The 17,111-nt window shown below is 39.1% G+C and overlaps 1 protein-coding gene across 1 annotated transcript in view; it reads left to right on the top strand.

Annotated features, from left to right (window-relative positions):
* Positions 1-7,173, top strand: part of PHTF2 (putative homeodomain transcription factor 2) — a 62,156-nt gene extending 54,983 nt beyond the window's left edge. Inside the window, exons 16-18 of the mRNA XM_064421914.1 lie at positions 1,889-1,984; positions 4,292-4,417; positions 5,166-7,173. Coding sequence (XP_064277984.1) covers positions 1,889-1,984; positions 4,292-4,417; positions 5,166-5,186 — 243 coding nt within the window. The 3' untranslated portion in view covers positions 5,187-7,173. The remainder of the gene's footprint in view (positions 1-1,888; positions 1,985-4,291; positions 4,418-5,165) is intronic.
* Positions 7,174-17,111: the final 9,938 nt, after the last annotated feature.

The raw sequence follows: 17,111 nt of genomic DNA, 5'->3' as shown, positions 1-17,111 counted from the left end.
TTTAGACTGGTTTCATTTGTTTAAGCTGGGTATTACAGCATATTTACAGTGGTCTTGAGACAGACTCATGGAAGTCTTAACATTCTGACTTTTCAAGGAAGGTCAAGCCCTTTGAAATATTGACTGACACTCATTTCATCTAAAAAAGCACATCTGATCCAGTGGCCTGGAAAATTGCACACTACAGTAATTAGGCTTAGTGAGAAGAGAACAAAGCTGAAAAGAAGCAGACAGGAAAGTACAACAACAAGAACAAAAAAAACCCAAATGAGTCTCCACTCTCAGATGCAATTTAAATGCTCCACAGATAAGATGAAATTGAAGATTCTACTTTTGCTAGCAATGTTCCAGGCACTCCTTTGTGCTTTATATTCAGCCTATGAATCTCATGATTAGAAGTCATGATGGGAAACTAAAAGGGATTTTTTTGATTTTATGCTGTTTGGTTGTAATTTTTCAGGTCCTTCTGAAAGGGTTTTTAATTGGTCTTGTAATTCCATGAGCAAAATATGGTCTGACCATAGTTGTCGTTTTGCCATTATTGAATCTCAAAATAGTTGTGGTAGATGGCTGTGCAGACACACTCCTGATGGCAAGTTTGTTACTGAAATTAAGGAAATCATAATAGTTCTCAAAGAGATCTTTGAATCTTCCTAGGGTTTTCAGAGTTGCTAATTAGAGCCCTTATTTTTTGTTTAGTCCTGTTTACAACTCTTGCATTGTTGAAATCAATAGTTTTGTCTTTAAAAATTGACATCTCTTTGCTCTGAAAGCATAATTTTAATGTATAATGCAATAATAATAGTTCAGGAGTTTAATATGCCTTGGAATGTATTAGGCATAGGTTTTTAACCTGTGTAAGAAACTTACAGTGGTCTTTTTAAGGGAGATCTGATAATCAGTTACTTGTTTTAGTGTCTGTGGCCCTTATTTCAATAGCCACCATACAACGAGGTGGTGAAATATATCATAGCATAGTCAGGTAAGTGTCATCTAAAGGACTACTTCAGCACATTTCTAAATTTTTCATTTTTTATTTTGAAGGTGGTCACCCTAAAATAAAGAGTTAGTGGCTTTTAAAGACATTTTTTGCTTTGATTTGCTTTTGTTATACAATAGAAAAGGAAAAAACCTAGCCTTTGTTTGATCTGGGATATCAAAGATAGGTTGTTTGAGAATGAAAGCTGATGTTTCAAAATTGCTAAAAGGACAAAAGAGAGCTAGTTTGAACTCTTAACTTTCTCAGAAAGAATGACCTAAAAACATGTACATCACAGAAGTATTCAAATGTTCAATATACTGTTCTCCTACAGCAATGAAGGGTTTAATAATTTTTGAAATATTTCAAGGCACTGGAAAGATTGATTTTTCTGCTCTCGAGGTGCTCATAAAGTACTAAATTACACTAGAATCTTCTAAAAGAAATTACACTTTAGCAGAGTTATGGTTTAGCATTTCATTCTGTTCAATAACTTTTGAGGATGTAAAGTCTTGTAAGTTCTGCCCACTAGTATAAAAACCTTCTGGGGATGAATTGTCAAACCTCAGGTAGCCCTTGAATGAGGAAAAAAAAAATACACAAACTCTACCTATGTTGTATTTTTCTGCCTAATTTATAGATCAGACTAAACTTTAAACTTGGTGCTATAATAATGTCAAATGTAATTAGTTATATAATAAATTAGCATTGTATTTTCCTATGGTGCTGAGCCAGTACTTGTTCTTGAATATTAAAAAAGAAACAAAAAGCTTGCTTGCTTGCAGAAATTCATTGCAGTTTTGTCATATGGCTGCTGAGCAATCACATTGTTGAAATATTAAATAGTTCAAAATTGATTCCTTTAAGTTCTGAGTAGGTGGTGATACTTGTGTTTTTGTTTTAAATCAGATAAACTTATACTTGAAAATGGAGAAAAAGCCTAATAAGAAGGAGGAACTGACACTAGTGAACAATGTTTTAAAACTTGCTACTAAGTTATTGAAGGTAAGAATTAAAATGGTATTTCCATATTATAAAACTGAAGTAGAGTAGATTGGTTAAAGAGCACTTGTGTGGCTTCTGCAGGCAGTAGGGTGTGCTTTGGTTTAAATTTGCCCTATATCTCTTGACAGGGGTGCTGCTTGTTCATACACTGCAGTCTGTTATGTTGCCATCGTTCAGACTGCAAATTATTACTACATCCAGGAAGTTTTATTCTTTAGCTGTATGTTAGCAGTGTGAGAGAAGGTACTTCAGAGTGGTCAGGATGATGAATGCTTGGGAAATAAATGATGAAATTTTATTGTCTGAGTGTCAATACAGTGATGATTTAAGACCTTGTGACCTCATTCTACCACACACTGAATCTGGGTCCCTTAGGCTGTTGAGTCCCATGTGCCAGGGAGCAGCCCTTAAAATGCAGTTAAAACTCTGTTTAATTTAGTCAGTAGCTGAGATCAGAGTATTTCTTCTAGTTAGATGAGTGATTCCTCCCACCAGCACACCTTGAGCAAGGTGTGTGTTGGTCCCCTCCTCTCTAAAAAGATGCAGAGCACTTTCTATGAGAGCACTGATGGGGTCAGCAAGGACTCAGAGCTGCCAAAGCAACTGCTTGAGAGTTGTGCTGCAGCAATAAGGAGGGCCTGACTAAATCAGTGACTGTATCCTGGTGTAAGAATAAGGGACTGCAAGGCTTTCAGGACCTGGCTGTGGAGCAAACAAAAGGAAGTATTCTCAGTGCATCAGGTGGTCAGGGTACACTGTGGATACAGAAGGGTTCTCTGGATTCAAGGAGGGACTGGACAAGAACAGACAAGGCCCAACAGGTTGAGGATATCATCTCATGAGCTGAAGTGTCTGTGTGCTGTGAGAATGTGGGTAGGTTGGATGCTTATCAAGTCTTGGTCTAAATTGCTTCCATTTTTTTCAGGCTCTTCTTAATGTTTCAGAAAAAGCTTTCATGTTTTCCTCTTGCCAAAAGTCACAGCCTTTTCCAATGGGGAACTTAGCTTTTGTGGCACAAATCCCAGACCCAGGCCATCATTTAGTTACTGTGAGAAGATACCAAAAATGAGATTTCCAAGCCACCTACTATGAGCTTTAAATAAATTCTTGGTAGTTAGTGATTTGTGCAATTACATACTTCATGTCCAGTAGCTAAATGGGCTCAGGTTTTTTTTTTTTTTTAATTTGATTTTGGGTGGTTTTGGTCTTTAAGCTTTTATGAAGACTAGATTCTGTTGAATATTCTTACTATTTTCTTACTCACAAAATTGGTAAGATGAATCCAGAATCTAAAACCTTTTTCCTTGCAGAATTTCTCTGCTGTCCTTCTCAGAATCATGTCTTTTGTATCTTTTGTATTTGCAGCAGAATTTTGTACAACATTACATCTAAATGAAAAGGTTGTTCATTGTTATTTCACATTTTTGAAATAAGAATCATACCTTTGAAATTCTTCATTTTTAAGAAACGGTTTATAAGGCCATTTTCAAGGCCTAGGATGTAATGTAGGAGAGGGATGAGGATGAATTTAAAGCTAGAAAATACAAATGACCAAAGCAGTGACAGTTGGTAGACTTTATATAATCCACTCTTACATTTTAAAACTCCTTTTTCCTTCCTTTATTTGACATATTTCTAGACCAGAAAAGTTTGGGTGATTATATTCACACACCAATAATTGAAAATCAGTGAAATAGCTTCTTTTTTCAAGTTTTGTTACAGATTAATTTGGGCTAATGTTTTGTTCTTTTCAATTAAAAAAATGTAAAGTATTGGCAGTCTAATGATTACTAGGATTTCTTTTCCATTATCATCCTTTTCTGGCTATATTGATCAGTTGTTAGTTTCAAAATTAATGGAAAAGGAAGTAAATTGCAGTAGGAAAGACATTTTTGTTAATTTTCATAGTTGTGAGGTAGTCTTCTGTCATTATGAAAAATCTTTCTTTTCTTACTTTTTGTGGTTCTACTGCCTGTCAGTTCTTTTAACACTGAAGGTAATTTCTGAAAAATTGTAAGGAATTTGGAGATGGTGTCACCTAGCTCTTTATTTTCTTGAGCAGATTGGTAGGTATTTTACGTAGGTAGCCTCCAGTTTTTTGAAGAGTTATTTAGACAACAGCAATAAACTGTTACTCTGATGGATATTTTCCTGTGCATTGTGTTTGATATGCAGAATAATAGGAGAATGTTTTGCTCCACTGGGACTTAAAGACTTCCTAAAGTAATATTGCTCAATACATATGTGAACAAAACCTCCTTTGTGTAATTTTTGGTTTTTAACGATGCTGTTGTTTTGCCTTATTAGGAACTGGACAGTCCCTTTAGGTTATATGGGCTTACAATGAATCCACTGCTTTATAACATCACCCAAGTTGTCATCCTGTCAGCTGTGTCTGGTGTCATCAGCGACTTGCTTGGATTTAATCTAAAGGTAAATACCTGAGAAGCATCCTTTTTTCACCACAGATGGAACACATATTGAAGCATAGTTAATTCTTAACCAGGCTAACTAGAAGATTTGTTGTTTGAAAACTGTTACTAAATTATTAAATTAAATCTATGTCGGAGGAATAATGATGTATTTGTCAGAGCAGCCCTTAAAACTTTTTTTTTTCATTTTGTGGCTTTGTAATTTCATTTAGGACACTTAATTACAAGAATTCTTAGATATAAATACGGAGATATTTGTCCACATAAGTACAAGACCTTCCTTAACATTTCCTCATATCCCAGATTTGATTTCTCTCTTTTTTCCTTGCTGTTGACTCTGTAGCTCTTTAGGGGAGGTAGACAGAGCTCTCCTTGTCTTGCACTGCAGTGAAGTGTTGCAGTAGGAATGGCATTGCTGTGACCAGTCCTGCAGTGCTGGTTTGTCATTGCTGTAGGGCTGTCTCCTTAGATCCTTCTCTCAGCCCACTCTGAACTGCAAACTCTGGAAACTATTTCGAGATTCAGGTTATGAGGCACAAGCTTGTAGTTGTCACAGTGTCCTTTATTGGACATTAAGTTTGCTTACATCTGCTATCATCTTCTTATTAGAAATAAATGGATGTAGAATGTATTCTGTGTGTCATTAGAATATGTAGTAAATGCAGTAAGAAAAAATGTGGTGATATTGCAGTTCTGGTAAACAGAAATAATTTGAGAAATAAATTGATGTACTGCTCTAATTTTTCCAGCTCTGGAAGATCAAATCTTGACAGTATAGAAAGAAGATGAAATAACACAGTGTTACAGAAAAGGTCATTGATGGACAGAACTGCCTCACAGCAGCCACTGAATCTGTATTTCAGAAGCTACAAACTCTTCAAGGAAGTAATTTGGAAAACGGAAGTGTTTACATCTGTCTTGTGCAATCTTTGTATTTATTTCATCTTCTCACTGGTTTATGTTTGTTTTAGTTGACATTTATGTTTTATTTTCAAATTACTTGCTTTGTTCTGGAAAGGGTCAAATTTAGGAAGGGTCAAAAACTGTGTGTCTGAGAGTTTGAAATCCTGAAATATGATCACACTAAATTGCTCTATCTGTTGTTAAAGCTAAGCCAATGCTGAACATTTTTAGTTAGCAGTAACACTATATGGAGGTCATTTGATTTTTGATAGTGTGGTAAAGTAGAATATTTCATTGGCACCAGTCATTTATGAAGACAATGTCAATAGATGCTTGGTTGCAATAGAAAAGTGAGACATACTCAAAAAGTAAAGTACTGTCAATACAGTATGACAGGTAGCAAAAATGTTTTATTAGAAATAATTTCTAATATTTTGAGTAATTCCAGGATCTAAACTCGTATAGGCTGCAGTTTAAATATCCTGGGATATTAAAAAGGTATTATATAAGAAGTCAACAAGTGTTCTTTGATAACACATTTATTAGAGCAATAATTGTAAATGGTTACCATGCTGTATGATATTTTGATAAAAATTAAATATTGTATTTATTTGAAATACTGGGCTGTCCTTCACAGCTCTGACTGTGCATGTGCACTTTTTATTGTTACTTTTAATGAGAAACTTTATACATATAAATGTATATTAATTGGGATATATTATGGTGAACTATGGAGCAGTATGTATTATATGTTGAAGTTGAATATTTAAACAAGCAAATTATTTACTGGTGAAAGGAATGCTTTGAATGACTGAGCAAAAGATAGGTAGATAGATAGATGCTCTCCTCTTGTACACTATAGTATATGCCATTCATACCACATTGAAGTTTAAGAACAATAAAATACAAAGAACAAGTTGCTCTGGTGAGCAGCAGAGCTGCAGAGCCTGGGATTTGGCAGGTTTGTGTCTTGAAATAACTCCCATTCCTCCCCAGCAGGTGTCATTCCCATGTGCTTTCTGCTGGGGTTTCTAACACCTCTCCCTCTGCCTCCCACAAGGACCAGTCATATTGACTCGTGGTTCTTCAGTGTGACAAAAATAATGTGTCCATCCCTGTGAAATTAAGTAAGATGTAACAAACTTTCCTTCTACAAATTATTCTGGGAGGATTAATACCATGAGGCACAAGTATTCTTATATTTTCTGTTTGTAAAATACTGGCTTCATACTGAAAAATGACAAGTAATTGTTGACAAGGGTCTGGATATTGCCCTGTGTTTGCTAATATTCAGAATCTTGCAAGATTGGAAGTATTGAGTCTTAAACTTATGTGGTATAAAAATATTTTTATATATAAAGCAACACAAACAAGCATTTTGTATTTTATTTGCCTCTGTACTAATGTTTAATAATGACCAAAGTGCATTCTGGTTTTTGGAAGAATGTATTACTGGAGCTTTAAGAACATACTATATTTAGTTTCTCATGTGAAAACTTCAGCTGCCTCTGATCTGTTTCTCCTTTCTCTGTTGTTTGACGTTGGGATTGTTTTTAAAAATTAAGTACATTTTATACACAGTTTTTTCCAAATTATGGTACAGACCTACACAGAACTTAATTTTGCACAAAATATCTTTAAAAAAAAAAAAGAAAACAGCAGGAGTTCTATGGGTGATAAGAGATAAGGCTGTTGCTTTTTACAGCCTGTCATTATTAACACCAAGAAGAAAACCATTCTTTAGTCTGGAGTGGAATTATTTTTAGAAATGTGAAATAGTGACTATATGGCTTTCATTACTTTAAAAAAAAAGCGTGAGGGAAAACACAGCAATTTGGGTTGAAGGTGGAATTAGTTTAACCATGTATACCTCAGCAACTAGCACTGTGCGGTTTGTTGCACTAACAAATGGCGGCTTGGGGACAGTAAAACATTTGTGAAATGAAATTAAAAATAATAATAAAAACCTTTGTTTGCTACCCTTAGGTATATTCATTATGTTAAAAATGAGAGAGGTCTATTCTCCATCCCTCAATGTGGAAAGTCCAGTATAAGAATAGAGGCAAGTAGAAATATGGCAGATCTTGCGTTGTTAACTGTTATTTTTTGCCATGTGTTTTGTAACTGAAAGTGTGATCAGGCTTGGAATAAAGCTTTCTATGGCTGATGGTAAAAAAGAAAAAAAAAAATGCAGTGAACTATGTCTTTGGTAACGTCCAGCATATTTCTGTGTCTGCCTGTTTTGATTTAAATCCATATATTCTGTTTAAATTAAAGCACACTCGGGAAAGAAACCTGCACACAGAATGCAAATGATACACAATATCATGTAGAACAACCCAAGTTAAAGTGCAGGTGAAATGCAGAAAGATGCTTTAATCATTTGATTAGTTTTCCATGTTATCTTCTAGGAATGGGACATTTAAAACCAAATTTAGTAGCTTCCAAAAACATCTCTGGATTGCAAGCTTATTTCATTACAGGTAATTCTTAATGATATTACTGGTTCAGATTTCTTTGGCACCCAGCAGAAAAGAGTAGAGATAATTATCTTTTTTTTCAGGTGGTGGTAGTGGGCTGCTGCTCTTGTCTTTGCTGGGTGCTTCGAACCCAAGGCATCCAAGGTGTCTGTTGGGGGAAGAGGAGGAGAAAGGTTGTTGCTGGTGTTGATTTGCCCACTGCTGCCTCCTTAGGTAGACTTTTGTTAGGAGTTTCTCAGTAGTGAATTTCCTTCAGTGGGAATGTATGAGAAGACTTTGAAGGAGGAATGCCTGATTGTTTGTTCTCAGTCATGAAGCAATGAGGTTTTTATTGTATGACTGCATAAAATATATCTGTATTGGTGCAGGAGCTGGGGCAGGAAATCTTTTAGTAATAAATAGCAGCTGACAAAGTCATCTTTTCCAATGGGAAAAGCAGTCATCTTTTCTAATGTAATTCTTGCAAGACAGCAGAGGAACTCATCTTGAGAAGGTGCCCGTGTTGTTTGTTTTGTTAAAAAACCTCCACAACAGTCTTCACACAGTTCACCAATTTACTGTGGCTTTCCTTATGAATATTGTCTTTGTACCTTGTCAGTCTTATGAAAAGTCGTCGCTCTCAGCTGGGTTGTTAGGATCCTGCTTTGCTGCTGCTTCCTTTTCCTGAAAATCTCCATCATCTAGCCATTGGTGATGGACAGAGCCTGCAAAAGTCCTTTAGGTCCCTGTATGGGGGTGTTCAGACAGAAGGTGATCTTGGCAATTCTGCTGGGCCTTGGGGAGTGTCTGACCTCAACCAACCAGGAGATGATGCCTGCATTGCCAGGGTTCCTGACTGGGCTGATAGAGGTGTTTGTGGTAATACCTGTCAGCTCTGCTCCTTTGACTGAGCAAATAGACCCCACTGGTGGCAGCAGCCAAGCAGCTGTCTCAGGAGTGGGGAAGTGTCCAAGGCTGCTGTGGACAGTTTGTGAGGGGTAACTCAGGAAAGAATGGGAGTGTGATACCTCTGATACCTGGAACTGATGACCCACTTCTGTTGGCAGTTCTGCTGTCAGAGTTGGATATCTGCACTGTGAAATATAACCCTTGAACCCAGCAGTGCCTGGGGCTTGGTGGAGATAAGATTTCCTCTTTACTGTCTCAAGCAGTCAATCACTGCTGCAGCCTGGCATGTCCTGTACATTCTCTAGACTCATGGGCAGCCTGAGAAGGGCCTTCATGTGAAGCCTTTTTGGAAAGGGACACCAAGGTCTTCCCCACAGTGTGTTGCTACTTCCCCTGATTAGGACTGGACAGGACAGAACTTGTAATGGATGGTTTAGGGACAATAACAAATCAGAGGAGGCTGCAGCTGTAAGTCTTGTGCCTTGTTACTTGGTCTGGCTGTGGATGGTCATATTGGGCTGAAGGCTTTGTCAGCCTGTGGCTGTAGAACACTGCAGCTTGCCCAAATCATCTTGGGGAGGCTAAAGCATGTGGAGAGATTGGTTCTAAATGTAGAGAATCCCCATACCCTGCATCTCAAAGCTGATCAGCTGCTGCCACCAGGTGTCTGTCCTCTTTGCTCATTTTGATCCTCAAATGCTACTCCTCGTGCAGTTTAATATGCATGGGCAACCATAGTACTGAGTATTGCTCAGTGTGGGGTGTTTGGTACAGGGGAGGTTCATGGGAAGGAGAATTTGCCAGCCTGCTGTACCAGGAGTTGCATCTGTGTCTCCAGCCCAGGAAGCAGTGCCTTGCAGCAGGCTCTGCTTGGGGCTGCTTTTGGAGCACGTGGCTACTGCCACAGCAGCCAGGAGTCTTGGGCAGCTGGGCAGCACCCCAGCTGGTTCTATGTCACGTTTAAGGCCAGTTGGGCTTGGTGGCAAAGAGGTCTCAGCAGATTTTGTTTTAGTGCTGCCATGCCAAAGACACACTGGAGTTTTAACTGTAAGCAGGTATGTAAGGCCTTGGATTTTAATTGGATGTTAATGTAGAAGCTCAGGTCAGATTGTGAGTCCCATCTTGGTTTCATCAGGGAAAGTTTGAAGTGTGGCTATAGGAATAATGGGAAGGGGGAAAGAAACCCATCTGGTTGGTGCCGTCTGGATTGTCTGTCAGGCTGCATTTTGAGAGCTTCCCCCAGGTACCCTTGGTGCATGAAGGTCCATATGGAATGTCTGAATTATGCAAGTGTAAAATATCTGTAGAGCATTACTTCAGATTAGTTGGTTTAGATTAAGCACTGGAGAGTCACTATGTACCTCAATATCTTACAAATAACTTTCCAAAAGTGTTATTAAATAAAACAAAAATTTTTTTAAAAGTTTGTTTTTACCTATTTCCTCCCTATTCCCACTCTTTAATCATTTTACACTTTTGTGGACACTTTGCCGTCCAAACAAACTTTGAGAAATCTGAAGTTGCTGTAGATTTGGTTTTGTGATAAGAAGTCAATTCTCTGGGCTGTGAGCAATGCTGTATCTCCTGCTGTCAGTAACAGAATTCTCTGGAGAGAGAAATCAAGAGAGATTTCCTTTCTGGCTCTTCAGATGAAGCTACAATATTCAGTATGGACACAAGCACCTCTGATAAAATAAACAGCACTGATGGCTGGTCAGATTCAATTTTTCCAATACCAGCTTGTATAAGTTCACGATCCAGCGTAGGAAATAAGGTCATGCTGCAGAAAGATTTGTCCATTTTATTTCTTTTTTTTCCCCCTATGGTTTGATTAATCATTTCAAGGAAAGGAAAGTACATTCACTTTAGGGACAAGCTCCCAAAAATATTCAATTTCTAGCTATTTAATTTATTACTTCAGTCTTTTGTTTAATAATGACACAATACTTTATGTTTAGGCACGCTTGCATTCCTAAACACCCACCAACTTTTCACTTCTAGCCCTCATAAATAGCTCCTGTTTTTTGAGCATGGTCTTATTGGTAATGAAATTTGTCAGGAATTAGCTGGCTGCCTTCTGCCCATGTCACAATCCAAGCCTGTCTCTGGGTATGTGATTATGCATCAAATGAAATCTTTTGCTTTTGCTCTGTCTCATGCATGTAAATAAATGGGAAGTGAATTACTTGACTAATTGAAAGTCACAGTTAAACAAATGGAACCTAAGTGGAAGTGGCACTAAACCAGTGAGTTTTGGTGTAATAGTTGTTTGGAGCACTCCATTATTTCATAAACCATCTCCACAGTAGTGCTGATTGGGGTCAAAGACAACCAGCCTAGAGATAAAGGTTTGACCTCGATGAAAAGCCACTTTCCAACAGCTCTGCATGCTCTGCTTACTGTACCCAGGGCTGTGGTCTTCTACTTTGTGTGGGGTTCTTTGTCCTGAGATGTCTGAATTTTAGATGCCAAATTGACCCAGGGCTTCCTTGGCAATCATTAAAAAGTTACATTTACTTTTAAAGGGGAATTCATTCAGTTGATCTTTGACTTTCATTTTAGTGATCCTCTGGGATATTTCTCTCCTGGAGTGTAAAAGGAAAAAAGTTGTGTGGGTAATTTAGAGTCAGATGCAAAACTTCCAGCCACTTAAATTAGGACAGATAATCCAAATTCACTGTTTTGTTCTGCAGTGAAACTTTATAGTGTTTGCAGCTGCGTAATTAGTTTGACTGCTATTGCAAAGGAAGACATTTGTTTTCTTCTTTTTTGATTTTATTGTTTTCTCACAGTAAAGATTTCCAAACAAGTATTCCGTAGTCCTGCCCCAGCACTCAGATCTCTCCCTGCGCTGTGGGATGGCAGCTGGTGAGCTGCCCACATCTGTACAGCTGCCTGTACCAGGATGATACATGGGTGTACCTGGAGATATCTGTGTCTTTATTACTAAAATGAGTAACTTGAAGGATGGGTGAGATGGGCTGTGGCCTTGACCTCACACACAGGGAAACTCCGTTCCTGTTTTGGCAGAGTTGCAGGGGTTTTGCTTTCGTTCTTTGCCTGTTACACTGGAAATCCCTTGTGGCCACGCTGCTGCCACGTGTAAAGGGGTGATGCCATGGAGGTGTAAAACCCATTTAGAGGCAGAGAGCCCTCCCTGCCTGGCCAGGATCTCTGTGCAGAGCAGATCTCCCTGTGATGTGTGCCCTCCCAGCAGCTGGAATCAAGGGCACTCTGCTCAGAGCGGGTAGGGCTGACAGAGACAAGGCTTTGCCATATGTCTCCCATGTTATCTTCAGGCTGTAGATTTGCAGCCGAGTCAAAGATACTCCTCAAAGGCCTTTGCTGGCTGGCCTGAAAGTGTTTGCAGGGTGGATAAAAATAGCAAAAATGTCTCTGGCTTGCAGAGGGGGAACCACTGTTATTTTACTCTGTCCTTCAGCAAGGTGTTCTGGTTCCAGGCTTTTGTAAACCCGTGCTGAGTTAGACTCTTTCTAAGTGTATTTGGTGAGTTATTTATTCATCCAGCCTATGTGGATGACAGGAATAACTTACAATAACCCTCGGAGGCTGATGCTGGAAACAGACCATTGCCCCTGGCACTTGTGCTGTCATCGTGCAGGCAAACACAGCAGGAAGAGCAAAGTACTGTATTTAACCTGCATTTCTCACCTCTCCTTCGTGCATCACCTTTTGAAGCAATAGCTCTTGAGAGCAGATAAACTGCACTGAATATAATGAGGTGAGTCTATCTATAAATGTGAATATTACTGGGCTTTGACTTCTGTGCTGTCCAGAGGTCTGACTCTTCACAGCTGTTTTTTGCCCGTGCCATGACCTGTTTTCAACACTTGTGAAACTGGCTGAAGCAATTCCAGCCTCTCCCAAGTGCCTCTGCACATTTCTGCTGCCATGCTGTTGCTACCCCAACCCACTTAGGGTTTTCTTTTAACGCCATTTATTTCAGTGTTGTTTATACCCCGAGCGTTGGTGCTGCCACAGCTGCACAAGCAATGTGCTGTGGGAAGGGGGTGGAAGCTGGATTTTTGGCTGCAGAAAGCATATTGTGTGGCTACAAACAATAGGGATCACTGCCATCAACCTTGGAATAAATAGGAGCCATTGAATTTATTGAAATGGGATTAATTCCCATTGTGTATAGAGGGGAATTAATACAGTGAATGCAAATAACATAGATGGCCAACAGTTTTAGCCTTGGGGTGACATAATGCTGCAGTTAGGGACTGCCATTATTTCCTATTCTTCCTTCCCACACACATGTGCACATTTTGAATTCCAATTGCACCACAAATCTTGGCTTTCTAGATAAAAATAAAAAATTAGAAATTCAAAGTATGCAAAGGAGTAATTGTAAAATAATTGTTATAACTTGGAGGAAACAACAGATGTTTCACTTGTTGCTGGAATTCTCTGAAGGAGAACTAATTTTCCAAGCACATCGAGTACATGCTAATCAGAAGCATTTTTCTCTATGCAGCAGCATAATGGTATTCCTGGAAATGTTCTTTGTGTTGGCTTAATAATGCACAGCCAAGGAATGCACTATTGGGACTAGTGGAGCAGCTTTTGCCACTACCTTTATATTTTGTTTCTTTCTAATTCTCTCAACTGGGCCATTTGAAATAAAAGGCAAAATAGATTTATTAATGTTTAAAAATAACATTTAAACCAAATCATTAAGATAAGTGGGGGTCTCATTGAAGATTAGGTTGGTGCCTTGTTGAAGTTACTACTGATAATACAGATGTTATCAGTGTTTTACCTGGAGCTCCCAGGTGGGGAATATACTGAGAACACCAATTCTTTTTTCTCCAGATCTTAGCCTTTGAATCAGCTCCTTCTAACAGCAGCTGTGACTTCAACTCATCAAGACACCAACCCAGCTCTATAAAACTTACAGTGGTAACTGCAGTACAAGAAAATCATATATTGGGAGGCTTGAGTACTGGTTGTGGTATCAAACACTGAAGGACATCTGCTGACCTTAGGTGGAGATGCAGACAGGCTGGAGAGGATCAAGCCACCATCTACACCTGCCCTCAGAGGAAAGACTAAAGCAGCTAGGTCTCCTCCCTGGAGCAGAGAAGGCTCAGGAGTGCCTCATCATGGTATTACAGTGCTTAAGAGACAGCTACAAAGAGAATGGAGGCTCTTTCTTCACAAAGGGCAATGGGTACAAATTTCCTATTTCAGCCACAGATTTCCTTGCATATGCAGTTCCTTATTCTAAAACTGCAATGGCTTCCGTAGTATCAGAATACAAAACCAAAAGTCAAAACCCAACAAGAAAGAGAGCAGGATTGTTAATTCCCTGCAATACTCCTTCTCAAATGCAGTGACTATTTAAGAAAACATTTCCAGAGCCTTTGGGATAGAGCTGTGAGGATCAGCCTTGATGGCATGTTCCTCTGACTGGGGCAGCCACAGAATTATTAGCTGTGAGTACTATTCCTTCTTATTATTCTTCTAAAAATATTCCTATTTTTTTTTCTTATTTCTGTGCTCACTAATGCACTTTATTTAATATCAGCAGCAGGATTATCTGTTTTTTAATTGATATGGCATAGGGAAAAAATCGTAGTATTGAAATCAGGTTGCAAATTTTTATTTGAAGGTAAATTGAAGTCCTGCCTTTTTGGCTTAAGATTTCAGACTCAAGCAGGAGCAGGTTACTGACTGTTTGACTACAAGAAAACACTGTTAGTGTGCTAAAGCTATGATCTGTAAATAGTTATAACCAGCATCAATATAATCAGACTCAAAAGACCAGAGATATTCTATGTGCAAGCGTCCACAGCTTGCCCTGATATTTGACAACTGTTCAGGTAAATGATGTACCAGCAGCATGTAACTAGTACCAGTACTAGTAAGTATATGACATTGTACAGGCTCCATTCAATAGTAAGAGATTTTTTTCAATATATTTAGAAATTTTGCACATTCTCCTATGAATGAGCCATTGTTAGCTGACAATTTCTTTTAATATTTGCAGGAAATGTTGGTTTTATGATGGAGTGGTGTTCTGTTCATGTGTGATGTGGTTGGGAGGAGCAGACAAATGGATCACTGAGATGTGGAGGAGGAGAGCAGTGTGTGTATGGAGGTAGAAGAAAGACTTTGGAGAAGACCAAAAATCACCAGCTGGGATCTTGAGGAGAGCATACTTTCCCTACAGAAAGGTGGCATTGCCTTGTTAGTTTAAGGCTGAGTGCAAGGAATGTTGATGTTTAAAATAATGATAGAAATTAGGAGTAAGGTTTCACAAAAGCACAGTTTTGCCCATGGAACCTCTTCATGGTGTAGGGAGAATGAGGGATAGGAGAGGGAAGATGTCAAGCTCAATGGAGCACATGTGGTTTCCTTTGAGTCCTGGTGCCCAGGATTTCTTCCTGTGCTTCAGCGGGGATGGGAGGACATGGAGACAGCTGTCCCTGGATCTTTTCTCCAGACATGATTTAAGTGGATACAGTGCACTGCTGGACCTGGATGGTTTGGAATCTTAGAACATTTCAAGTTGGAAGGGACCCCTTAAGGATCATCAAGTCCAATTCTCTGCTTCTTTCGGGACAACTTGATACTGAACCATATGACTAAGAGCATCATTCAGATGCTCTTTGAACTCCTGTGGGGTTGGTGCTATCACTGCTTGCTCCTGTTCCAGTGATGACCAACCTCTCTGTGAAAAACCTTTTTCTAATGTCCGATCTAAACTTCCCCTGCTGCAGCTTTGTTTCATTGTCCTGTTGCTGGACACCAGAGAAAAGAGATCAGCACCTCTTTTCTCCCCACTTGAAGAAGTTTTAAGATGCCATGATATCACCCATCAGCCTTCCCTTCACTTGACTGAACAAGCCAAGTGACTTCAGCCACTCCTTGTGAATTTTGTCCTTGGATTTCACCACCTTAGTCACTTTCCTCTGGATGCTCTCTAATAGTTCTGTATCCTCCTCAAACTGAGGTGCCCAAAACTGCACAGAGTGCATAGCAGGGCAATGTGCAGCAGGACAGTCACCTCCCTCGACTGGCCAGTAATACTGTGACTGATGTACCCCAGCATACAGCTGCATGGACACTCTGCTGACAATTCACCATCAACCCAGACCCCAGATCAATTCTCTGGTGCCAGGGAGCCTGGGCAAGCTCACCCAGGTACGAGCATAGAGAAGGAAAAGTTACCATGTAGAGGGTTGGTATTTTTTTTGAAAACAAGCCTGGAGTGCTCCACTCTCTTGTTAATGTATCAGAGCGACAGGGATGGCATTTCTCGCTTTTTTCTATTTGCAGCATTAGCAGTGGTGCATCTCTGGGTACTTGTGCCATGTTCTAAAACATATGGCAAATTGCTTGCCCATATGGGTTTGAAGAGCAGTGTTTGTTCGGCAGTTTAAACCTCAGAACAATCAGAAGACAGGCTTTGCATTCCAAGCTGGAGAGCATAGCAATCATCTCACATTGTCTAGACTTTCCTCTCTCTGTCATTTTTACATATTTTGCAGTGATTACATTCATTTCCTCTGTCTCCCTTTCTGCCAAGATCTATCTGCAACCTAGATATCAGTTAAGATAGTTTTTCATATTCATGGTATTAGTCACTGTGAGCATATTTGGAGTGAGCACTTCTGATGCTCCCATCCATTTTCGTTATGGTAAATTAATCCCATTCTGGGAGGGTGATGGAAACGGTGGTTTTTTTGATTTATATGTGCAGATCTCATAAATGAAATAAAAACCCCATAAAGCCAGTGTTTTAAAATAATGATTAATCTCATTTTTCTTGGAAGATACATTATTAGACAGATATAATATAGAAAACTCATTATTTTGGTTGTAAAAATGTATTAATTAGAGGACTGTGTTACAACAGAAGATGAAGACAAACTTACGACAGAGTAATTTTCATTAGAAACTAGTGTAAATGCAGTTCTTGACTTGCTGGACTTAGGGGTTAATATTACCCTTTACAGTTTTCTGATGTTGATGGGATTTTAAATCACTTTTGACAAATTTGAGTAACTGCCTGTATTAGCAACCTGTTTGTGAGCAGGTGAAGGAGAGTGCTTAGATAATGGTGCAACCTCATAAAATGGGAAAGGGCTGGAAGGTGGACTTTAATCAAAACCTTCTTCCTGCTTCCTCAGCTAAAGAGAAGAGTATCTCACCTGAAAGTATTGATTAAGTTGTTCTTTTCTTTTGCCTTGGGCTGAAGCTTGACATGTTGCTCTTAATCTTCTCTTTCCAGTGTGAGGACTAAAGAAAATTTGCCTTTAGGATTTTACTGCCTTAGGGTTTGGGCATCAACTTATCAGGCAGACAAAATCTTTGGTATAAGCAGGAGTTTGGTGGTTGTTGGTGTTTGAGGAAGCAGTGAGCCACCATGCAGGTGCTGTGGAGCTCACAGTTCAG

Source organism: Passer domesticus, chromosome 5, assembly GCF_036417665.1.
Source record: "Passer domesticus isolate bPasDom1 chromosome 5, bPasDom1.hap1, whole genome shotgun sequence".
In the NCBI taxonomy this organism is placed as follows: domain Eukaryota; kingdom Metazoa; phylum Chordata; class Aves; order Passeriformes; family Passeridae; genus Passer; species Passer domesticus.
This window is presented reverse-complemented; position numbering and strand designations above follow the sequence as displayed.